This window comes from Balaenoptera ricei, chromosome 1, assembly GCF_028023285.1.
Source record: "Balaenoptera ricei isolate mBalRic1 chromosome 1, mBalRic1.hap2, whole genome shotgun sequence".
NCBI classification, from domain to species: Eukaryota; Metazoa; Chordata; class Mammalia; order Artiodactyla; family Balaenopteridae; genus Balaenoptera; species Balaenoptera ricei.
The window spans coordinates 75850267-75875505 of record NC_082639.1 but is presented as its reverse complement, the minus strand read 5'-3'; the positions used below and the strand labels follow the sequence as shown (position 1 = coordinate 75875505).

At 34.2% G+C, this 25239-nt stretch overlaps 1 protein-coding gene across 14 annotated transcripts in view; it reads left to right on the top strand.

Annotated features, from left to right (window-relative positions):
* The first annotated feature begins 307 nt into the window (after positions 1-307).
* The window catches only part of ODF2L (outer dense fiber of sperm tails 2 like), a 38714-nt gene continuing 13782 nt past the window's right edge, over positions 308-25239 (top strand). For 2 of the 14 annotated variants that reach the window (XM_059925542.1, XM_059925656.1), the window contains exons 1-11: positions 1253-1463; positions 2912-3003; positions 7828-8000; positions 9930-10062; positions 10763-10888; positions 11919-11978; positions 12106-12177; positions 12726-12842; positions 17048-17233; positions 19902-20011; positions 21400-21535. In XM_059925542.1, the coding sequence (XP_059781525.1) occupies positions 7888-8000; positions 9930-10062; positions 10763-10888; positions 11919-11978; positions 12106-12177; positions 12726-12842; positions 17048-17233; positions 19902-20011; positions 21400-21535 (1053 nt within the window). In that variant the 5' untranslated portion in view covers positions 1253-1463; positions 2912-3003; positions 7828-7887. The other 12 variants (XM_059925597.1, XM_059925606.1, XM_059925550.1 and 9 more) reach the window with 12 other exon arrangements.

Genomic DNA, 25239 nt, shown 5'->3' with positions numbered 1-25239 from the left:
TTTACTTTACCTGGACAATTCAGTTAAATAAGTCAATTTGAGAAGCTTATGTAATCATTTTGAGATTTTGTGAATGTTTCCTCTTGAATGTCTTACACAGGTGGTAACTTATAATACCAATGCAATTTAATTAAAATAAGTATTTTTCTTAACAGGAGCCTAACTTCTGTGTACAATTATTTTTCTAATTATGGAAAGTTAGCAAGGTTAGCTAGAATCCTAGCTGAGTGCTAGAAAAATCCCAAGAATTATGTTCCTTGCCCCCAACTCTACCTGTCGTCTTCCTCTTTTCTTTTTTTTTTTTTTGCAGATGAGAGGACTAGACCAGAGAAGCTAGTTGACTTGCCGAAGGTTATGATCCATCAGTGAGAGAGTAGGTACGTAAATCCGCAGTTCCCAGTGCTTACTAACATTTGCATATGTGGAAGCTAATGTGTTGGGGAACTTTTTTTTTTCACACACACACTGTGTTTTATTTTTACAAGAGATAAATAAACTGGTTGGGGAACTTTTTGCTGGACAATCATAGCGCTGGGGGAGGGGGGGTGGCGGAGGGGAAAGCATTGCTGGAATCATCAGTGGAAAATATTCTTCAGTGAAACCAATAAGACGTATGCCATGGTTAAACTGCTCAGTTGATAGTTGCTCTATTTGTGAACCTAATGTGATAGCCTGCGATTTTGAACGTTAGGTTGAGGCGTAGGATAACTTTTTTTTTTAACTTTTCCAAATAGAATCTGGTCTTGTTCAGTTTATAAACCATACCAGCTGGCTGTAGCACAGATACAAATAATTTGTGACCTGAAAGATGCCTTCGAGATCACCGTCCGGCTCCCTCATTTAACAGGAGAAAATAGGCCCAGGGAAGGATCTCAGATAAACAGATTTTAGCTGTTTACATTTATAACGAGCTTTCTTCCAGTCGCGGTTGCCTTGGTTTTTTCAAGTCTCCTCCTTTAAAAAGCAAAAGCAGGACACTTGCAGGCCAAGTGTCAGAAAATCTGGAATCCATCGGCCTTATTTCCCTTTCTGGTTGAACTCAGTTAAGATTTTTTGGTAACTACACACAAATGCTACCCTTCTCGGAAAACAAACGGTTGCGGGGCCAGGGGAGTTCACCCGGAGAAGATACAGAGAGACAAAGCTCCTCTCCCGGGCTCTGCCCCCTCACTCCTGCCAATAGCAGCAGACGCCGGCGCTCGCTTTCCCGAGCTCGGCCAATTGGCTGCGCTGCTGCGAGCCCGACGGAAGGGGCGGGGCGGCCGTTGCCAGAGAAGCCACTTGCTGGTTACCAACTCCGCTTTGTCCCGCTTGCACCTCGTTGGGCATTCTGCCACTGGAAGCCGTTGTAGGAATTCGCCTGCTTTCTGCGTCGAGTCCTTGCCTTCCTTCCTAGCTTTCACCCACTGCACTGCCCGCCGCGTCCCGCTCCGTTCTAGCCGACCCAGGGCTGGAGAACACAGGTATGCTCACGGGCGGCTTGCACTAACATTCGCCGAGCGTCAGCCTTGGCGGCCCCGGCGGACCCCTTTCACAGCGGAGCGGCGGCGGGCTGACGTCACGGCGACGTACTGACGCAGCGGTAGGGACGTCGGCGTGCTTTTGGAAGGGGAAGCAAGCTTCCTCGGCTTGGCCGAGGGTCAGTTACTGCGGGCCGCTCTGGGGGCGGGGCGGTGGCCACGGTGGGTCACGGAAGTGAGAGGCCCTCACGTCCACCCAAAACTGACCTCAGCCGCTTTGTGCCTACACCGTCCTCTCCCCCCAGACAGACAGCCTGGGCTTGGGAAAGGCAGCGAGGAAGTGTGCGGTCCCTGGGACAGCAGGGCAGATCTTAGCCGAGGTGGGCTTGTCCAGGACGGAGCCCTGACCCGGCCGGCCCCGGGCACTGCATCGTTTCTTACCGAAATAGTGCTCTCTTACTTATTCGGCTGGTTTTTAAATGCCCACCATATAATGTGCCAGACTCTGGTAAGCTCCGGGGCTCCTTAAGTAAAGAATACTCCAAGCCTCAGGAGATAATTCCTTTTCCAGGGTCCTAGAGTGCAGTCTCTATTCCTTTAAGTGTGTGGTTTGGGCAGGTCACTAACGTTACTGCCTTCAGTTTCCTTATGTGTAAAATGAGGAGGATAAGTCACTTTAGAGTGGTTGTAATAAAAGAGACTAAGTTAACCAGTGCTAGGTTTTGAGTAGGTGGTCAGTAAGTGGTGCTTGTTTAGTGAGGAAACCATAGCCAGACTTTGGCTGGTGTTGGGGATAAAGTCTATTGCAGAGACGAAGTTTCCCTATCACCTCACACATAGTAAGGTTTGAGGTGTTTTTGAATGAATGAGGTTCTTGGAGTAGTTTTAAGCACCACTTGGTTAGTTATGGTTAAAGGAATAGACTGCGGTAAGCCTGTCGGCTTTTAAAATGTGTTTGATACCTATCTGCTTTAATAAGATTGTCACGGCAATGTTTGTCATGGCCCTTAACAGCCAGGTATCCATTTTTTGCTTCTCTTTTTCTTCTAATTTCACAACTGATGTGTATTAATAGGATAGTTTTTGCATCTCAAACACCCAGAGGTATGAGAAAATGGCTTTGTTTATATTGCTACTAATCACTGCTTAGTTTGTGCGAGTGACTGAGACCCAAGGAGCTGGGTATAGCAGCTTGAGGTTGACAAAACATCTATCCCCTTGGGCACAGTTCTTTTGGAAGTCAATAATTGTTCTCCTGGGCTCTGGTTTAGTAGAACTCAGTCAATTTTTGACTACATTGAAATAACTTGTAATGACTTGTAATAATTCTGCAAAGAATAGATTTTGAAAGGATTGTTTTGAAGTTAACAGTTGGTTCTATACAGATAACTCAGGCCTGCAAGTAATTTCAGGAATGTTGATTGACTCAGGATGATTTTTTTTTTTTTAAGATGAAAAAAATTAAAGAGAAGACCTGGTGGGAAAGCAGCCCCAACAGAGTGACCAAAGGGGTCCTAAATTAAACAAACAAAACCCCCCACCTGTAAGTGTTTCTACTTCATTCTGTTCAAACCTCACGGCAGCTTTGGCTGGCAAAGCTTATTCTCATTTTGTAGGAGAGAGAACCAAAGGGCTATTGAAGCTAAGCGTTATCTGTGTCAGGTGGCTCATAAGGACTGTGAACTGATGAATCTGGCCCAGTGTTCTTTCTTTTTAATATGCTGCCTCTGCGTCATCAGGAATGGTTAAATTATGTTCAGTCTATCTGTACTCTGAGAAGGAAGAAATAATACATACTTTTAAAAGATTTTCTTCAAACTGGTCTAAATTAATTTTTGTATTTAAAGGGATAAGTAATCATTTCCTGCAACTTAGATGTGGAGCAATCCATTCAGATGGTCATGGGTAAATGAGAGGTTACATTTGATCATTTCTTTCCATACTGATCTCTTGCTATTCCTGTATTCTGATTCCTTCATTGTTTTTCATGTGTTTTTTTCTAAAATCACCAGTGACAACAACTTTTGATTTCTTCAAAAATTTTTGTTGGAAAAGAATGTTGGAATTTCATCTCTCTTGGGACCCTAATAACCTGATCACTGCTTCTCCTCTCCTCTCCTCCATATGCCTAATCCATTTTCCAAAACACCACTGGACTTACCTTTTAAAGATGCACTTCTGATCTGTCATTCTCCTGCTTAAAATTATTTAATGGTCTGTCTTAACCTTTAGGAAAAAATTCAAGCTCTTGAGCTTGGTATACAGTGACTACTTTGATGTGTCCAGTCTCATCTTTTGCCACGTGCCCTTTCAAATCGTGTTCCGTCATGATTCCTTGTTCTTGCTGGTACTTTACCCTCTATCCGGAATGCCTGTTTTCTGTTCCCTTTTGCCAAGCTCAAACTTGCTCTGCTGGACTCCACTGAGGATCCACCTCTGGGAAGTCTCCCAGGATCCTGCCAGTTGCTTTCACGGTACCTGATGAGTCCCCGTCATGGTCTTTAGCACACTGGATTTTAGTGGTCTGCTCACTGCTCTCTCTTTAGACTTGTAGTCTGTGCCTTCAAGGAGCTCAATCTTATTCATCCTTCATTTCCTTGTACAGAACAATTTTCATTTTTTTAAAAATATAAACTGAATTTATGAGTGTGCTAAAACACTCTTATAAAAGGGAAGTTTGTATGTTACTTTCAGCTGTGTAGATTCTTATATTTATATTTCAGTACCTGATGGCTTTTGGTTCAAAACTGAGTTCCACCACTTTCTTACTTGTAATCTTGGTCAAGCTGTTTTCTAAAACTTGGGGTTTCTTCAATGTGTAGCCTTTGGATGATAATAGCAACAGTGTAGGTTTTTGGTCAGTGAATGCTGTTAATAAATGGCAGCATGTCCTCATGCTGTCCTTGTGTTGAAGGGAAGGAAAATGTTTTATGTTTATCTGACTATTTGGGGTTAGACAATGTTCTCAGCATCTTTGGTCCCATCTTCTGGATAATTGGGTTCTCTGTGGGGCTTCCTCTCAAAAGTGTTTCAGTTTGAACAATAAATTATTTGGTGACCCTAACTTGTATATTGGAACCTAACCTATGCCTCTCACTGATTAATTTTTGAGGGTAGATGGTGATGGGTATATTTGCCCTCACAGATTTAGTAGCAAGTTTAAAGAACTAAAATATTACCATTTATGGAGCAATTAAATTCTAAACTGTATGATTCTGAGAATATTATTAGATGTTTAGGATTCTTGGTGGGCTGGATCAGTCAGAGGAACATTCTGAGAAGGAGGGAGGACTTGGGCCTTGAAAGTATGTATGTATCCTTTATTTACAGATCAGTCACTCTTCCTGTCAACTTTTTTCCCCCGTATTATCCAATCTGCAACCCTTTTATTTTTAAGTTCCTTTATTCATTGGACAGAAGCATTAGCTAATTACTTTTCAAAGTTAATCTCTCTATATCAGAAAATGTTTTTTCCAGTTTTGATAGCCTTTACTGATAAGATCAGTTTTCCACTTCTGGTTATTTTTACTCTGCCTACTTCCAAATTTCGTATACCTTTTTTTTTTTTCACTATGGAGTACAAAAAGGCATACAATTACTTCTCTAGTAAACTTTTGACAAGTGTTTAGAGTAGTGTGGGAAATTAGCAACATTCCTGTATCTACTTGGTATTCTTTGCTGAATATTTCATAGTGAATTTTTCAGTGTAAGCTGTGTGCTTTTGTTTGAAGCCAGTGGGAACTAGTTTTCCAAGGATTAGTGTTTGGCAAAACAAATTGAATCTGCAAGATTCATATGCTAGTCTCTTTAGAGAGATTAGTTTTGAATACATACTTGGAGCTGTTTAGTTTACGTAGAACAATCTAGGTGCTGCAGAAGGTCATGATCTTTCTTTTCTCTTACCATGGCCAGCATCATGGTCCCTGAACAGCCATCCCTCAAATGCTTGTTGTTGGCCAAAATGGAACATAGTTTAGTGAGTGTAGCTGGATCAGCATAAACCCGTGACCACACCTGGAAAAAGCTTTAAGTACATGCCTTTTGGGTAGGGGACTGATAAAGTCATTTCTATATAGGAAATTTAATTCTTTAAACATTAAAAATATTTTAAATTGCTATTCTTTAGGGATTTGGTCATTAAGTATGTGTGCAGAATATGTGTCTTTGTTTCACCACTAACAAGTTATACAAAAGTATAATACATTTGTAAATTGGCAGTTTATTCTACATAATTGAAAACATTTTCTTATGAAATGTCTGCTTTTCCACGCAAGAATACATTTGGTCTCCCAAAATGATGGCATTTTTTATAAAGGCAGGATTTTTTTGCTAAAGAAAATTATTACATTGTTCAGCACACATATGTTTTTGGTTAAAGTATTGTCACAACACAAAAATAGTGGAGTACCTTGGAACCTCTCAACAGTATTTATCCTATATTCATTTCTAGATTGTGAGAATATGATAGTTGATAATTTCTCTGCAAATATTTGAGACATACCCAGTTCTCTGTTTCACGTTTTGAGAAATCAGTAATGAAGATAACATTTTAGAATGTTGGGCTAAAAGTCATTCTAAAAATCCCTATTTTCATTTGTTTACCCTTTAAGATAAGATACAATTACTTATGTTGTATGATTTTATCATGTGACAAAACTTATAGAAAAATTATATAAATAGCTGCCAATAGCCCACAAAGCCAAGCAAGAACTCATTTAAAGTACTGATACCAAACTGAATCTTACCTCATAAAATGTTTTCAATAAATTGAAGATCTCTATCTTCTTACACTGATTTGTGAACTTTTAAATATATGAACTATTTTTCTTTTAATGATCCCTGAAAAGATAAGAAAAAAACAGCAGTCTTTATTCATCATATTCATTAATTGCTCTAAGCCTTGAGTCCTCTCCTTGAAATATTGCTTAGCTTTTGCAAGGCTTATAGGTGCTGAGGATTCCAATAAATAAGACATTCTTTTTTGAGATTCCGTTGTACAGAGAGACGAATATTTAAACAAGTGAATGAACAAAAGATAAGTACCAAAACTGAACAAATCAGTAGATGATAATTTTCTTGACGGCAGTGACTTATCCAACCATATTCTTCTTCACCTTTAGGTTTGGTTTTTCATTTGATTTTGTGTATCCACATGTTTTTAATTTTTCTGGGCTACCAATAGCTCAAAATATTGTTATGTCCGAATAACAGATGCGTGTTTGCAGCATTCAGGTAGATCATCTTAGACTATGTGTATCTTATTCAACATTTCCATTTTGACATGAGTTGCTAGTATTGAAAAAATATGAGGATGCTTTTCACTGGCCTATATCCTAAATATTTATCTTTCGGGTATATAGAACCTTTGGACAAAAAAAATAGATAAATTTTTACAGACATTTGAAAGGATTTCTGAATTGCTAATTAAATACAGTGAATAATTTTCAACCTTTAATTTCACATCTACTTAAAGTATTGAAAATTCTTGAACATATGTATTTTATTATACAGATAAATAAAAATAAATTACAAAGAGGTAAAATATCTCTGAAAAAATGCAGAAAACCTTAAATATGACATTTGATTTTGTATAAACAAATTAAAGTCAGGGAGACACATTTCCATATATTAGATTTGAAAAAATACAGCCTTAATGACTGCCAAAACACTAACTCATTACTTAAAATTGAATCGTTTTGAAGAAATTCATAAATATTCACATTTTAAAAATGACATCTCCAAGTTTGAGAGGAAACAATTAGATTATTTAGTAAAACTTAGAAGTAATGTCATCTGTCCATTCATTATCACCAAAGAATATCCTAGATTGAGCTTTTTTTTAAAATATGATTTATTTATAGGAATAAATAAATTTAATATTGAAAAGTCTACTTTAAAAAAATAACTTATCTTCTTTGTAGCTATTGTTGCCAAATACTTTCAAAAGTATCTTAAATTTTTACTGTTACAGGCATGAATAACATACATTTCCTGTTGGATAAATCTAATGCAGCTGAGAATGATAGTTATTCTATGGTTTTTATATCCATTTTCTAGTCCGATTGGATTAGGATATTATTATAATACTTCAAGAAATAGACTAATAATAATTTCTACATTCTTGTGAGTATGTAGAAAATAGTGGGCCTTTTGGAAACTGTGTATGGAAGTTGGCAATCGTTGAATGATTATGCTATGCAATTTTGATACTATTTTGAATTAGTATCACAATGAGTAGCAGTTATAATTTCAGGTTTGTCTGTGAAATATTATTCTTTTACAGATCTTTAGGATTTTTATCTTATTGGGTAATAGCAGAAAAAAAGAATCTACTGAAATGATGTTTAATAATTAAAATATTTCCTAGATTTCAGCTTATGTGGAGAACTTGTTGTGGAAGCCACCTATAAATCCATTTACCGAATTTATGGAGAAGCCTGCAAACGATGGAAGTCATTCAGAAGAACTCTTTTCCCATTTTAAAAGTATACCAGAGAAAGAACATTTACCACGGCATGCCAGTGAAAGTCATCTCAGCTGGTATTCTCAACAATAGCAGGGGATATCTTAATTTTTTGATTTCAGGGTTTCATGTTTTGTCCATACTGTAAATTATTTGAATCAAATACAGCATTCTTTCAAGAATATCATCTAACGGCCTAGTAATTTATATTTATTTAATCTGATTACAGATGTACTCATTTAGCAGAATTTGCCTAGTTATTTTGGAATTTTAATGAAAGCAATTAAAAATGAAAACCTTAACTATAAAAAAATTTGTAAAGTATATATCTTTTTAACTGATGTAAATGAAAATATAAATACTATGGAATATTGGAAATATGGTTAATGAGTACTAATTCACTGTCATTTGGGATATTGCTATCTAACAAATACCTGTCATATTTTGCTTCTTTAGTATGGCGAGTGCACTTGTTATTTGTATGACTCATTGCTCCCCAAAATGACGGTCTTAAAATACCATGCTTGTTGCTATGGATAGTATAGTCCAACTTCTAGTTTAGCTTAAATGAAAATGATGTTTGGTCATATATAATTATTCTTGACTTTCTGTACATGGCTTTTAATAATGATAGCTGTCTTTTGTAGCAAGCGTCTTCATTGGGCCCATCATTTTAAGACACCTTAAGTGGTGCTTAAGAATACAGTCTGCTTCTTAGAGACATAGCCTCTAAGATGCCATTCATTGTTGCTGAGCCATTACATTATGTTCCATAAAAGAAAAAAGGTGTCAATTAAAGAAAGACACAATGCTTTCTTATTGCTTGGAATTTTATTTATAAATATTGAAAAAACTCCTTCAAACTTATACATAGATTTTTAGTCCAAATAACTCTGCGCTTATATAAAAATAAAATGTGAATGAAATGAAGTAGGTAAGGTATTCTCAAAACTTCTTTATACTCAAAGTCCAACTCTTATGAGTCACTTTTTGACTCAGAGTTATCCTTGCTATTAAGAGTATTGGTGATATGTACTGGTATTTCTTAGGAGCATCTATAACTGAAATGAAATTTATTGGTGATGGGCTCTTACAATATACAGCAAGCCTACCTTGGGGTCTTGCTTCTAGAATGTTGCTAAACATTCCTACTTCAACAAGTCCTCCAATCCCTCTCTATGACCCATTGTTGTTGCGGGTTAAAAAAGTGCTGTACCCCATCTCTGGGATATTCTTCAAAACATTGGATGCTCATTCTGTAAGTTCTGGACCTGTACAGGAAAGACAGCTCAGGACTGCTTCCAGACTGACAAGATTGTAAGAAGCATCCCAATTTCGGGATGTAAAAATGTGAGCCCACATACCCAAAAATGTATCTTACAGTGATACAGTAATGACATTTACACAGTAATGTCTGTGTAAAACATAATCAAGAAAGCAAATATTATCAGTTTTGTTTTGAAAGATAATAATGTTTTATAAAGCCAAATGTGAAGGAGTTTTAGATATCTGGAGAGGTTTAGTATTTTGTGTTCCATTTGTTTAGCTTACACATTTTTCTGGAGAATTTTTTTTGTGAAAAACAATAAGTTTCAAGAAAGCATTCTGGAATAAGGTCTAGGAAGACAAATCTTTTGGCTTTGGAGTAAGGGAGAAGGAAGGGAAGAAAAAAAGACACGAACACATTCACACAAATCATTTTACAAATCGGAGAAGAGATGTTCAATAATTATCAAATAGCACAGGGATACATTGCTGTTGGTAGTCTTTGTGTTTTACATATCTTAACATTTTAAAAACTGTCTTTCCATGTATAGTTAAGTGTAGAAAAAATATGGAAGTACAGAAAAAATTCATACATTTTCAGTGACAATTTACTGTTATATTTTGCAGAGCAATTTATAGAACTGTAGTATTTAAATCATGCTATGCTCTGTTTGCATAAAAAGCATAATTAGTTTATATAACAGCTTTAACTTAAATTTTATTTGTGCATATCTAATTAGCCTAAAGCAGGACATCCTAAATGAGAAGACCAAATTGGAAGCAACATTTAAGGAAGCCGAGTTAGCAACTTGTTCTGTAGAATTACTTTTGCCGTTATTTAAGGACACCATTGAAGAGATTAGTTTTGAAAATGTGAGTACTTGCCTAGTGAATGTGTAATAAAATGAGAAGCTAGGATAATACTCAGAATGCATTAACTGAGGTCTCATATCTTGTAGTAGTTATGCTCACATACTGGTATTTGATATAAAAAAATGCAGGTTTATTAGTGTTCTTCATTCCTATGTCATTAATTGCAATTCTTTTCCTCAAAGATAATCTCAGGCATGTACTTGATGAGATGCTAAGCTAGAAAGTACCTTGGTGCTTGACTAGAAAGTACTTTGGTGCTTGCCTTACCTGAGTTGAACTAGAGTCAACTTTTCTCAAGAGTGAATTTAAAATATTCTTCAGTCTCACTCTTCACTTTCACTCTTAAGAGATGAAATATATTTTCTATAGTATTGTGTGGAATAGAAACCTCTATTCTAAAAGTTCAGTGTACTAAAGTTTGAGTTAAGGACAAAAAAATAGATTGTATTCTATTAGTTTTATTAAAATAAATGCCTGAAATACTTTAGGGTTTAAGCCCTTATTTTGATTTCATTTTACTTTAGAGCCATGTAACATATACTATTTACTGCTGAAAAACTTGGCATATCTTACTACTACTATGTGCAAAAGAATGATTTTATTACTAGGAAAAAGTATTCTTTGATAATAGTAGTATTATATTTTAGAGTGTCTTAATGCTATGTCTTAAAATGTGTTATGTGCTTCTTTTTTTTGTCAGACTGATCTTTCTGCATCCAATTTGAAGATTTCTAAACAGAAGGAAATATTGAGAAAAGAATTAGACACTTTTAAACTTTTAAAACAAACTTTAGAACATCTTCTTAGAAAGACAGAACACCAACAAGTAAGAAATACTAAGCACTATTTTAATAGTGATATTTCTCACTTGAAGGGTATATTATTTCTTGAACTGTAGAAATTAAAATATTGGTATATTTAAAATGGAAATGATTCTTGAATTTTTGTTTGAAATGGCAATCATTAACCCCCACTTTCAATGTTTCATAAATAGTTTTACATGAAAGCAGCATATTTTTATAGAAAATATATTTTTATTTTCAATCTCAAAAACTTTCATTATTTGTTATACTTCATTTCAGTTGATTACAATAAAATACTCTTAGAATTTAAGCGCTTGTTTACATTGTATTTATACATTCATATATTCCTTTTTTAACAGTTTCACTGAGATATAATTCACATACCGTACAGTTCACCGGTTTAAAGTATGCAATTCAGTGATTTTTAGTATATTCACAGAATTGTGTAGCCATCACCACTATCAACCTTAGAGCATTTTCATCACTACAAAAAGAAACCCATTGCCCTTTAGAATTTTACTTCCCCTCCCCACTACCCCTCTTTAGCCCATTATCTACTTTTTCTCTATCTATGGATTTGCTGATTTCAGATATTTCATATAAATGAAGTCATACAGTATGTATGACCCTCAAAATGAATAGACATTTTTCGTTCTCATTTAAAATATCTACATGGAATTCTGTTATTGACTTGCTGTAATACTTTAAAACATTTCTTTTTGCTAGACTTTAAGCTGTTTATAATTTTTACCTGTTTACAATCAGCATTGTGAGCCTCCTTTGTATACAAGATTTTTATTTCATTGGCTTGTACTTTATGAGGCATTATTTAGAAATTAATTTAGTAAATTAACTGATTTCATAAATTGTGGATAAAAATTGATTTGGAACACTTAAGCAAAAACCTTTCTGATGGTTAACTTTTTCAAAAACTGAACTATGCATAGTAGTTGTCCATATTAATTTCTTAAGTGATGCTTATACCATTTTCTACTTTTTTATGTAGAGAAATATAGTTTGTGAACACTGATTTACAACTTCTTTTTTCCACAGAGAGGGGACAGTTTATCCAACTTGTTAGAGAAGCTAGCTGATAATGAAAGTGAAAACACTGTAAGTCTTTTTAGACTTGGTGTCTAATTTTCTGAAATTTTTTGTTTGTATGCTGGTTGGTTTTATAAAATTAGCCAACATTATCCAAGTTGTGATATTTCTAACTTTTACATTATATTTGCTGAAGAATCTTAAGACGAAGGTACTTGAAAAGGAGACCTATATCCAAGAACTTTCTTGTTTGTTTCAGAATGAAAAGGTAAGCAAATTTTGAGCTAATTCATCAAATTTTCTTAATATTGACTCCCTCTTTCTCTTCTTTCCATCCTGGCCCCCATATCCTCATAAATACATATAGAAAGATTTTTAGATTATTTGGACATTTTTACAAGTTTTATGCATCAAATATAATATCTTAATTTTTCAGAGTTTTTTTTTTTTCTTTTTAGATTTTTGTGGTGTTTCATTCAGGGGACTTGGCCTAAGTCAGGGACCTATGTATAAATATATATTTCAATTTTAGTATAAATTAAGGAATTTCTGTGTTTGTAGGAACATTTTAGAGATACCCATAATTTTACTTAGAAGGATAGATAGGAACTTTTAAAAAGAGATAATTAGGAGTTATTAAATAAAAAAGGGGAGGAGAAAACATCCCCCTGGTTTTATATAAAATCCATTTGTAATTGGGGAAGTGTTGTACTTTGCTCTTTAGCAACTTTTTAGATCATGTCTAAGTACCGTAAAGTTTAACATTGTGAAGAAATACATCAAATAACACATTTTTTGCTTTGTTTTGTTTTATAGGCAAATGCTTTGAAAGCAAGCCGGTTTTCACAATCAGTAAAAGTAGTACATGAACGACTACAGTTCCAAATTCATAAAAAGGAAGCAGAGAATGATAAATTAAAAGAACACATAAAGGTTATAAATATTCACCCATTTTTATAGTTTAATTGATAAAAGTAATGGACAACAATAAAGTCTTTCCTTATTTCTGGAACTTAGTGGTTTTGAAAGAATTCAATTTAAGTGTTGCCATGGGAAGTACATATTTGAGGTAAATCTTAAGATTTCTGGTCTGTCTAAAGATTTGACTCCAAATACCAATATAAAAAAAAAAACAATGCTGTGACTTTTTAGTACCAATCTGAGAAGGATTTATAAAGCTCGAATTACTTTAAAAATCTCTCCTATTATCAGTTAATTTATGTTTATTTGGAAAATTTGTTAAATATAAAAGAGAAAATTAAAATACTGAAACCATTAATATTTGGTATATAGTATTTAGTCTTTTATGTATCTGTACGTATACGTACATACTCTCACACGTATTTAGTAAGCAGATAATATACTAATGGTAATAACGTTAAGATCAGTTAACCTAGCCTTGGTGTTTAGATAATTGGGTAACCTCCTTGTTACACAGTTTAGCAGGATAATTAAGAGGAATTTTCCGGTTTAAACTGAGCAGTTTAAATATTCTTGTGGAAGTCTCACAGTCACTTTGAGCTGAGAGTTTGAGGTTGCTGTGGTATGACACAAGCTAACTGGATCTACTGTCGTTATTTTTGCCAACGGAAAAGAAGCAGTGTTCTCGCTTTTGGAAGAAGTGTGTAAAGACAAACCTCACTGAGCGTGAGGACTTCTGTGTTAAATTTCTGTTTGCTTTTATCCTCCTGAATCATGGCAGATGTCTGCAGTCCAGGCACATGTTTCAAGACTGCATATGGGGGGTTGTTTATTTTTTCTTCAATGGCAAAAAGCTTTTGCCCATCAAAGGGACATTAAGCAGGCTTATGGGAGATATAAATTTTGTCTTTTGTCTGCCTACAGGTGCTTTTAAGCACTTTCCCCCAAAGATTCCCTGTGTTTTTTGCATCGGTGTCCTAGGGCACTGCAGATGAACTAGAGTTGAAATTGCCTTGCTCTGTCATGGTAAATACAAGAGAATACATGTAATTTAACATCTCAGATCATATACTTCAGTTTATCTTACTTGCACAATTTTTAATTTTGTCCTCAAATAGCAGTTGGGGAAGTTCTTGAAAATATTTTCTTCAGTTTAAAAATGAAATATTAAATAACTTTTTAAAGTTAAGTTTAACAGTTCCTTTTTAGATAATTAGAAGAGTGAATATAAGGCTAAAATCCTAAGTTTTGCCATGATATTCACCTGTCTAATACTTTGAGTTCACATTCCCTTACAAAATGCTACTGTTTAGAAATGATTAGAAGAAGTTGCATTAGGTCATGGATTTTTTTACATTCCTTCTAACACACAGTTTTGGAATTTATTTAGGTTTAACGAGTTTTTTTTTTCTTTAAGACTACAAACACAATGAACTAACTCAGTTTAGCAATATAAATTTAATTTTTTTAGTATTGTTGATGACTCAAAAATTGTATTGGGTCTTTTAAAATTTTTAATTACATTATAATTCTCTGAGAACTACCCCAAAGGTACTTTGAACTCATTTTTCTTCCTAGATCTTTAAACTATAGTAATTAGAGTTAGAATATTTTCACATTTTAGAAGAGACAGAGAATAATTATCTTTATAATATGCTGCAAATATAATTCTTTGGAAATAGGAAAAGGCAAATAGTTGACTCTAAATATACGTCCATTCATTTGGCAAATGACTGTGAAGGGGTTATTTTGAAACTATAAAAATAATTTGATAGTTTCAGCACACTTCCTAATAGTGTTCAGGCATGGGATTTGATAAATCTAGTGGGAAAGTCTTGACTGGAACCTTGTTCAAAAAAATTTATTTCACCTTTAGTGATAAAGGTTTTTTAACTGAAAACATAGCTGTTATTCATGATGTGATAATGACACCCTGCGGTTTTTTAGAGGAATGACAGCTGTATTTCTTGGGTTTGTGGAGAGGGTTCTTCGCTTCTCTTAAGTAGCCTTTTTATACTTATTTTAAATGTTTTCCCCAACTACGTATTAAAATGTTTTGTGGGATTTTTTAGAAATCTATCTAGATTTTTAAAGACAATTTAGGAATGTTTTGCTTCTTCTAGTCTACCAAGTGACTTTTCAAAGAAATCAAGTCTTTAGATCCTGTTTAAGATGTACTTCTTTTTTTTTAACTTAATTTAATTTTATTTTTTTAACATCTTTATTGGAGTATAATTGCTTTACAATGCTGTGTTAGTCTCTGCTTTATAACAAAGTGAATCAGCTATACATATACATATATACCCATATCCCCTCCCTCTTGTGTTTCTCTCCCACCCTCCTTATCCCACACCTCTAGGTGGTCACAAAGCATCGAGCTGATCTCCCTGTGCTATGCGGCTGCTTCCCACTAGCTATCTGTTTTACATTTGGTAGTGTATATATGTCCATACCACTCTCTCACTTCGTCTCAGCTTACCCTTCCCCCACCCCGTGTCCTCAAGTCCATTCTCTACATCTGCATCTTTATTCCTGTGCTGCCCCTAGGTTCTTCTGAACCATTTTTTTTTCTTTTTTAGATTCCATATATATGTTAGCATATGGTATTTGTTTTTCTCTTTCTGACTTACTTCACTCTGTAGGACAGACTCTAGGTCCATCCACCTCACTACAAATAACTCAATTTCGTTTCTTTTTATGGTTGAGTAATATTCCATTGTATATATGTGCCACATCTTCTTTATCCAGTCATCTGTCGATGAACACTTAGGTTACTTCCATGTCCTGGCTATTGTAAATAGTGCTGCAGTGAACATTGGGGTACATGTATCTTTTCGAATTATGGTGTTCGCAGGGCATATGCCCAGTAGTGGGATTGCTGGGTCGTATGGTAGTTCTATTTTTAGTTTTTTAAGGAAACTCCATACTGTTGTCCATAGTGGCTGTATCAATTTACATTCCCACCAACAGTGCAGGATTCCCTTTTCTCCACACCCTCTCCAGCATTTGTTGTTTGTAGATTTTTGGATGATGGCCATTCTGACTGGTGTGAGGTGATACTTCATTGTAGTTTTGATTTGCATGTACTTTTTAATCTCAATTTTAGTGGAACTTAAGCATACTTTTTGTTGATCAAAAAGTAGAAAAGCTCCATCTTTTACTGTGAGTCCTTTAATTTTTTTTTATTAAAATGTCCAAGGAATGGAAGACTAAAACTTAAATTCTGTAATAATTTTACATTCTTTTCAGAATTACACAACTTTCAAAAAATGTAAAAGCATTAAAATCTTAAGTCTTTAAATTCTTAGATAGTTAGTACTCAAATACTTTTAAATAGAAAGTCTTAAGATAATTTGAAGTGAAAACATGAGAGTTATCACACTAAAGCATATCCATCTTTCACCCAACCTAACGTTCTGTGTCTAGTTATATCCTCAAGAAATATGTAAGGAAACAGTCATGTCAATTAACACTATCAAATTCAATGGATAGAAACATGCCCTCAAACATCTTTTTACCCTTTTTTTAATCCTAACTTTTTTTATCCCAACTCTTATTGAACCCTGTGTGGTTTTAGAATAATAACTTCCACAAACTTACTACTTATTAGGCAAAGTAGTACTTTTATTGTCCTTGATGTAACTCTTTCAAATGTCAAAGCATGCTCCTTAATTCTAGTAAATTAAAATTTGGTAAATAAGTTTATGTTTATCTCATCTATACTCTTCATGATCTATAGATTTTGATCGTATATCCTTTAAGCATTTATTATTTTAACTAAAGAGTCCTAATATATTTGGGGAGCTACTGATTCCTTTGAGCTTTACGTACCTATTGTTTGAATTGTCTCCAGCTAAATTATGTTTTTTCGATTTGCAGTAACTAGTACTATGTATAATCTAGATGGGAAATTTTTTAAAATTCTAGTTAATCAAAAAAGTTTTAAGGAAATTAGTGTTTTTACCATAATCACCAATATTAGTATCTTTAGTAAGAGTAGTATTAGTTTTATATAGGTTTATACATTTTAAATTTGCATTCTATAACTGGTTACAAATAAACTGGTGAAATCACCTTTCTTCACTGTTTTGCTTTTTATTAATCTTATGATTAACCCTTTTGATAAATTCTGTGTGGAAGATTTTTACATATTTTAACAATGTTTATATAAACATTGGCGTTCTAAAATAATTTAATTACTGCTAATATTTTTTTAGAGCTTAGAAACCAAAATATCAGAATGGAACTTGCAATTGAAAAAGAGTACGCATGAAGCTGTAACGATGAAAGAATCAAGTAGGCAAAAAGCTATAGCTCTAAAAAAGGCATCTAAAATTTACGAACAAAGGATTAAACATTTTACTAGAGACATGGAAAACCTTACTTCCCAAATTAGAGAGCAGGTAAGTTATATACATTCTTCCTTAAAGAATTGTTTTATGTACTTAGTTTATGTAGCTAACCTCATAATGCTTAATATAATAATTTTGTTAGAAAAACTTTACTCATACATTTTTGCTTTAGCCTTTATTTTGAAAGATTACATAAAATGACAGATTTGCATATTGAATTATATCAGCATTTCCTTGGGGCTTTATTTAAAGGATACATTAAGTCCCAAAGCATCTGTGGCCAACTAAGGGTAACACCACTTCAGTGCTAATAGCATATTAACATTGAATTAAAGCACATTAACATAATATTAAAGGCTCTGAGAAGGCCTTCAGAAAAAAATAAAGCAGTGTCAAGGAGCGTATTGAATTCAGAGTTTTCCACCTCTTATTTAACCACAGAGCTCTTGTTTTACCCACAAAGCAACTCTTGGAACTGGTTCTGGGGAATACCAGATTGGGAAATGCTGATTTATGTTATTAGACCGTATGACTTTATTCAGTAATTCACTTCACTTAAACTCCGTAATGCATTTAAAACCATTTGCTGACGTAAACCCACCATGTGAAAATTATCTTTGGGTGTATTAACAAAGTTGAAAAATGGACTTAGTGTTTTGTTGTTTTTGATGAATTATATTTATTCAATTACCAGTTAATAAAATATTTACTCTTTTTAATGTCTCACTGGTATCCTACCTCTTAAGAACTTACACTATGGCTTGTAGAATTATCAGAGGCTTTTAGAAATGAAAACAGACTTGCATAAATGCTTGTATAAACAAAACAACCTAATATTTTATAAGCTCAACTGTTAACATTTTAAAACTCTTAATATTTAAGCTACATTCAGAAGAATTTAATTAGATGAAAGACTTGAGCACTAAGTGCAAAATCTATAAGGCTGTAGGCCTAGTTGAATGCCTGAAAATATTCTTGAGTGGTAAAAACTAATTGAGTCATTAACATTCTTGGGATTTTCCTGTTTAACTAGCACCATGTCACCCATGCCCCAGATCATAGTATAGGAAGACTTCTCCATTTGTTAACCTTGTGACTTTGGGTAAGCTACTTAACCTCTCTAAGCTTCAGTTTCCTTATTGATATAATAGGGGATAATAACACTGCCTGTCTCATATGATTGTAAGGAAGAATAAAGGAGAAAATATATGTCAAAGCACAGTGCCTGGCCAGACTACATTTTTGCCATATTGGCCTCCTTTCTCTTCTTCTAATGCATGGAGTGTGTTTGTTTCATTGTTTTGTGCTGTTGCCTGTGGCTGTAATGTTCTTCTCAGGCTCAATAATAGCTAATTCTTTTAAAAATCATTCTGGTATCTTTTTACTTGACATCTCTTCAGAGGGGCCTTCCTTGACTACCCCTTTAGAAGTAGTCCCACAACAATTAATCGCATCAATGTCTTAAATTTTCTTCTTAGCCCTTATTTTATAGGTAAAATTTCTAAATATCTTAATTTATATTCTAATATAATTGCCCAACTTACACTTTATAATGCATATTAATATTCATTTACATACAATATAAAAACAAAACTAGTCTTTTTTCAATATATTAAAAATATTGCTTTAAAAAATATGAACAAAAAATGTCTTGCACATAATAGATGCTGAATAAATACTTGTTCAGTGAGTGCATAAATGATGGAAGGAAAGAAGGAAACACCCAATAAATGTTAACTGTTCATATCACTACTTCTGAGTCTTCTGATTAATAATTATTGGCACTGTTGTCATTCTAGTGAATTTGTTTTTCTGTAGACTGTAGAGAAGGGGTACAATGGCTACAGCTCTCTAGGTGGATTTGTAAAGAGTAGATTCATTTGACAGTTATTTATTGAGAATCTGCTTTATGCCAGGCACTGTTCAAGACCCTAGCAATGAACAAAACAGACAAAAATTTCTACCTCTGGTAGCTCACATTCAAAGTGGATAACCAACCACTAACACTCTTACTTTCTTGCTGACAGTACTAGTGTTTGAAAGCCAATGGGGTGACTCTACAAAACAGCTTGGCATAGAACTACCATATGGCCCAGCAATTTCATTCCTGGGTATTTATCTGAAAAAAACTGAAAACACTAATTCAAAAAGATATATGCACCCTAATGTTCATAGCAGCATTATTTATAATTACCAAGATATGGAAGCAACCTAAGTGTCCATCAACAGATGAATGGATAGAGAAGATGTGTGTGTGTGTATACACACACACACACACACACACACACACGGGTGACTATTACTCAGCCATAAAAAAAAAATGAACTTTTGCCATTTGCAACGACGTGGATAGACTTGGAGGGTATTATGCTATGTGAAATAAGTGAGACAGAGAAAGACAAATAAGAGTTCAGTAAATATAAAGGGAATTATCTTCAGTAATTATGAAACACTTTTTGAAAATAGTTCCATCAACATCCTTAAAATGTTAAGTTGGAACTGCCACTATGTGCATATAAAGTAATAGTATTATCAAGTCATTATTAAAATTTACTTTAAAGTTTTCCTGTGTTCAGATTTGTACACTGAAATTTTCTGTAACAAAAGTTCCATACTTTATAGGATGAGTGTTTCCTTGTTTATAATGTATTTGTTTTTAGGACCCTGGACAAAACCAGTGTTATGAAATTACAAGATGAGTACTTTATATGTGTTTTAGGAAGCCAAGTTGTCTGAAACAGTTTCAGCTTCGAATGCCTGGAAAAGTCATTATGAGAAAATTGTAATAGAAAACACTGAATTGGAATTTCAGATCGAAACAATGAAAAAGTAAGAAAAAAAATTTAGAGCCTTTTTACTGTTTCATAAGAAGTGTTTTTCTGTTCTTTCCAACTTGAGTAGTTTGTATTTTGGTTCTTATGGATTACATGTGGTAAAGCTGTTTTCTAGGGGGCTTCCCTGGTGGCGCAGTGGTTGAGAATCCACCTGCCAATGCAGGGGACACGGGTTAGAGCCCTGGTCTGGGAGGATCCCACATGCCGCGGAGCAACTGGGCCCATGAGCCACAACTACTGAGCCTGTGCGTCTGGAGCCTGTGCTCCTCAACAAGAGAGGCCGCGACAGTGAGAGACCTGCGCACCGCGATGAAGAGTGGCCCCCGCTCGCCGCAACTAGAGAAAGCCCTCGCACAGAAATGAAAACCCAACACAGCCAAAAATAAATAAATAAATAAATTAATTAATTTTTTTTAAAAAGTTGTTTTCTATATGATTTGCTATTTTTGCTATTTATAATTTATAAACTTTTCTTAGTCTACTTTAAAAATACAATAAAAATGATTACCCATTAAAACTGCATTGGTGTTCACAAATTTTTGTTCCTTAAAGTGTCTTACATGCATAACAAAGAAAAATCAAAAATGCACATATTTTATAAATATATGTATTTACATATATTTATATATAATATATTTATATATGTAGTATAACATATTTTATATATAAGCAGATTTTTTTAAATGTTTTTAACAACAACATCAGCAACAATAGCAATTTTTAAAATTAATTTGTTTTATTTTATTTTTTTGGTTGCACCAGGTCTTAGTTGTGGTGGGCGGGCCTCTTAGTTGCAGCATGCACGTGGGATCTAGTTCCCTGACCAGGGATCAACCCCGGGCCCCCCTGCATTGGGAGCATGGAGTCTTAACCACTGTGCCACCAGAAAGTAAAAATACATATATTCTGTACTTTGTAATTTATTATTAAGCTAACAATAAATAACTATATATTTGCTTTTGAATGTTTTACTTTCTGTATATTTTCCTCAGTTTTATCATTGAAAACTAGTGTATATGATTTGCTTCTAAAGATTATTTATTGCCTCACTTGATCCTTTTATTTAACCTTTTCCCTGAAATTGTGTGTATGTGTGTGCACATGTGTGAATGATAGAAAGACAGACCTACCTGTGGATCTTACTTTAGATGTTCTACTGACTAGCAAAGAGAATGTCGTGTAATTTTTCATTGGCGTCATCAATGGATATTTATTTCTAATCAGTTACTCAGGTAGTAGTAGTAACCTTATATATAGATTACGGCTTCCTATTTCCTTTGCTGTATGAGTTCTATTAACTTTTGAAACTACCCTACAAAAATAATTTCAGAAACACACTTAAAATACATTGTCTGAATGAAAATTTCTATGACTTTTATAAAGGCAAATTATTAATCTTTTGGAAGACCTGAAGAAAATGGAAGACTGTGGAAAAAATTCATGTGAAGAAATTCTTAGAAAACTTCACTCAATTGAATATGAAAATGAAACTCTGAATCTTGAGAATACAAAATTAAAGGTACTATGTGTATGTGTGTATGTATATACATATAGTATAATGACAACTTAGTCTACTTAGTAGAAGTAACTTGAAATAACAGCAAGTTTAGAGTAGTGCTCTTGTATCATTTTTTTCCTTTATGTTTCTCAGAGTTTTAGAATATCATTATAAGTAACTTCTAAAACTATATCTATATATCTGTATGTACACATATATGCACACATACTTATATAGAGATATTTAGATGTTTATAGTTGTATATACAAATACATGTAAAGGTGGTTTTCAGCAGTACTAAGATTTATGAAGTTGAATAACTGTCTCTTTGTCTCAACCTAAAAAAGTTTATTTACTCTCCAATTTTAGCAGTTAGGTGAATCATCCAAAATTACATTAACTTTAACGCATAAGATTATTTCTAGGTGTCACGGTTAACGATAGGATATAGCCTCAGGCATGGTCTGTTTGAAACCAGAAAGTATGTTCTTGGCTGCTTCATAACCGGAAAGAATTTTCCAACTTAGTCAAATCCAAGGGATGATTGGTTTTTATGTGTACCCAGAGTAAAGATGGGGAAGAAGCTTTTATACATTCTGAGGAAAAGGGTATTTGAGTTCCTAGTCATAGATACATGTCACCTGATGAGACTTGACTAAAGATGATGGCATCATTTTCAGTTCCTTAATACTGTTTTTGGAGGACAGTAAACAGAAGACAGAAAATAATCTGTTTATGGAAAAGAAGGCCAGAATTGGCAGTTCAAAACCAGTATGGCATCAGAGAACCTAGCTACTTTTTAGCTCTCTACTCTGCCATTCAAATGGCTGATGGGGCTCCATCCATTATAGCCAAGATTCAAACAACAGGATGGAGGGAAACAAAAGAAGAATTATCTCTCCCTTTTTCCCCATCTCCTCCTCTTTAGAGAGACTTCCTGAAAGTTCCATACCAGTCGACTCTTCTCCTTATTTAGATATATGGCCCCACCTAGTTACAGGGGAGACTAGAGAATGTAGCCTTCTAGTTATCCTGAACTCTAGCCAAATACTGATACTCCTTATTTCCTGCAACTTGTTTATGTTTTCCTCTATTCCTGTAGTTTTACTATTCTTACAGTTTGGAATGCTTTTTTTCTCAGTATATAAATCCTACCTTTCCTTTAAAGTTCAGCTTAAATGCTGCTTCCTCCCAAAGTCTTCTCAATTAGGATGACTCTTTCCTCATAAACTCCCATCTTTGCATGCACAGTATAATCAGGGGAGGTGTGATATATAGTTAGCTCTTATTCAATGTTTATTGAATTAATTCTTTAAATATTTTATCCTAGAAGAGGGAGCAATTTTATTTATTATGTTTATTTTCTTAATTTCCTTGATATCCTTCAGAGAGGGGATTAGAAGGATATTTCATTAATTTTAAGTCTGGTTTTTAATTACATGGTAATGGAATTAATTTTAAATTACATATAAAAATCATTGAGTTAAAGTTTACATATTATATTCTATAAATAATTCAAAAACCTGTATTTTTAACACATTCTCTGAATTTTGTTTAAGGAAAAACATCTAGGTATATTTGGCATATGTTATGTACAATGTAAAATTGTCTAGATGTTGTATTCTGTTACTTTCAATTATTTTAGAATAATTTTAGATTTTAGTTTCAAATGAAGAAGATACTAGCTGATACTGTTTCTAGGGCCCCAATGACCTCCTCTATTAAAAACAACAAAAGTTATTTGGAAGGTTACAAAGTTCTATTTGTTCATTATAGAAAGTTTGAAAAACAGAAAAGCGCAAAAGGAAAAATTTAAAAATCACCTATAATCTCACAACTGAAAGATAAGTAAAGTTACTCTTTTAGCATATATATAATTTGGGGGATTTTGGACTACTTCCAGTTTTGTTTGTTTTTGGTATTTTTTGCTATTATAATATAAATAAAAATGTGGATACTTTTAGTCTTTTTGCATATATATCTTCTTAGGATAAATTTCTGGAAGTGGAAATATATTGTAAAAAGGAAGACCCATCCTTAATGTTAGTTTTATATATTTCCAGATCACCCATCGTAAATGGGTCCCTATACGTTTTCCAGTACTAGGCAATTTTAAAACAAATCTCTCCGAATTTGATAAGTGATCTTATCTAGTTTTGGGGATTTAAATACCATCTATATCCTGGGGGCTCTCAAATTTATATCTCTAGCCTAGACCTTGCCCCTGAATTCCAGACATGTATTCTACTGCTTACTTGAAATCTCCACTTGGATATTTCATAGGTGTCTCAAAGTTATCATGTCCAAAATAGAGTTTCTATATTCCCCAATATGGTTCATCCTACAGTTTTCCTTGTCTCAGTTAGTGGCAGTCATCCTTTCTGTTACTTGACTCCTTTCTCTCCCACCTGCCTCCAGTTTGTCAGCAGATCTACTTCAAATATATCCAGAATTTGACCACTTCTCACCAGCATCACTGTCATCCTGGTTCAAGCCACCATCATGTCTCGTTGTTATAGTGACTTCCTACCTCTTCTCTTTGCTTCTGCCCTTGCCCCTGCCCCTGCAGTCAGCATTCAGTGTAGCAGTAAAGTAGTTCCTATAAAAATGTAAGTTAGACCATGTCACTGCTCTGCTCAAAACCCTTCAGTGATACCTTGATTAATAGAGTAAATATCTACAAGGCATTATACTATCTGGCTTTCCATTACCTCTCTGACCTCATATCCTTCCACGCTTCCCTTTGTTTTCTTGCTTTCTGCCACATTGGCCTTCTTGCTTTTTCCCCTAACTGGCCAGGCTTTCTCCCACCATTGCCTTTCTCTACAGGAATCCTCTTCCCTCAAAGAGCCATACTTCCTTTTGGTGTTTATTTCAAAGTCCCTTTCTCAGGAGGCCTCCCTGGCCCATTCCCAACTTGTCCTTACTGTCTTGCTTTTGTGTATGATATATTTTACTTCTTGTTTTTTGTCTATATACCCCTTATTTGTGTCTATCTATACATGGAGTACGTTAAGCTCAAAATGAAAGGGATTTTTGCTTCTTATGTTCAATACTAGAAGACTATCCATTGCCTAGAGCATTTTTTAATAACTGGTAAGTATATTTTTTCATGTATTTGTTGATCATTTATGTTTCTGCCTTTTGGAATTACCTGCTCATTATCCTTTACATGTCTTTTTTCCTAATTATTATATAAGACCTCTCTCTGTATTAAGGGTATTAATCTTTTGTCATAATCTTTTACTTTTTTCACATTTTGTTAGGCTCTTTAGTTTTTTGAGGGGCTATGAAATTTTGGAGATATATGTGCATGTACATATGTATGTATATATATGCATGTGTGTGTTTGTATGTGTGTGTGTGTATATATATACTTTTTTTCCTTTTCGGCTTCTGTTGGGAGTCTCACATTTCTGCACATCTGACTGCCTGTGATCCAGATACAGACTGTCTTTTCAAGGATGTTTGTATAGTGAACATCCTTGGAAGATAACAATGTTTCCTTCTACCAAAAAGCATGCTTACTGCCTGTTATAAGAGATTTGGGTTCCCTAAACTCAGAGTTGCTTCTCTGTACATCCCACCACATGTACAGGTGTCATCTGGACCTCTTGGTGTTGCTCTGAGGGAAGTGGGGCTTTGGAAACTAACACAAATGCTAATATCTGGCTACTGCTATTGCTTTGAGTAATAAAGAAATTAAGACTCTGACCCAGGAGTCT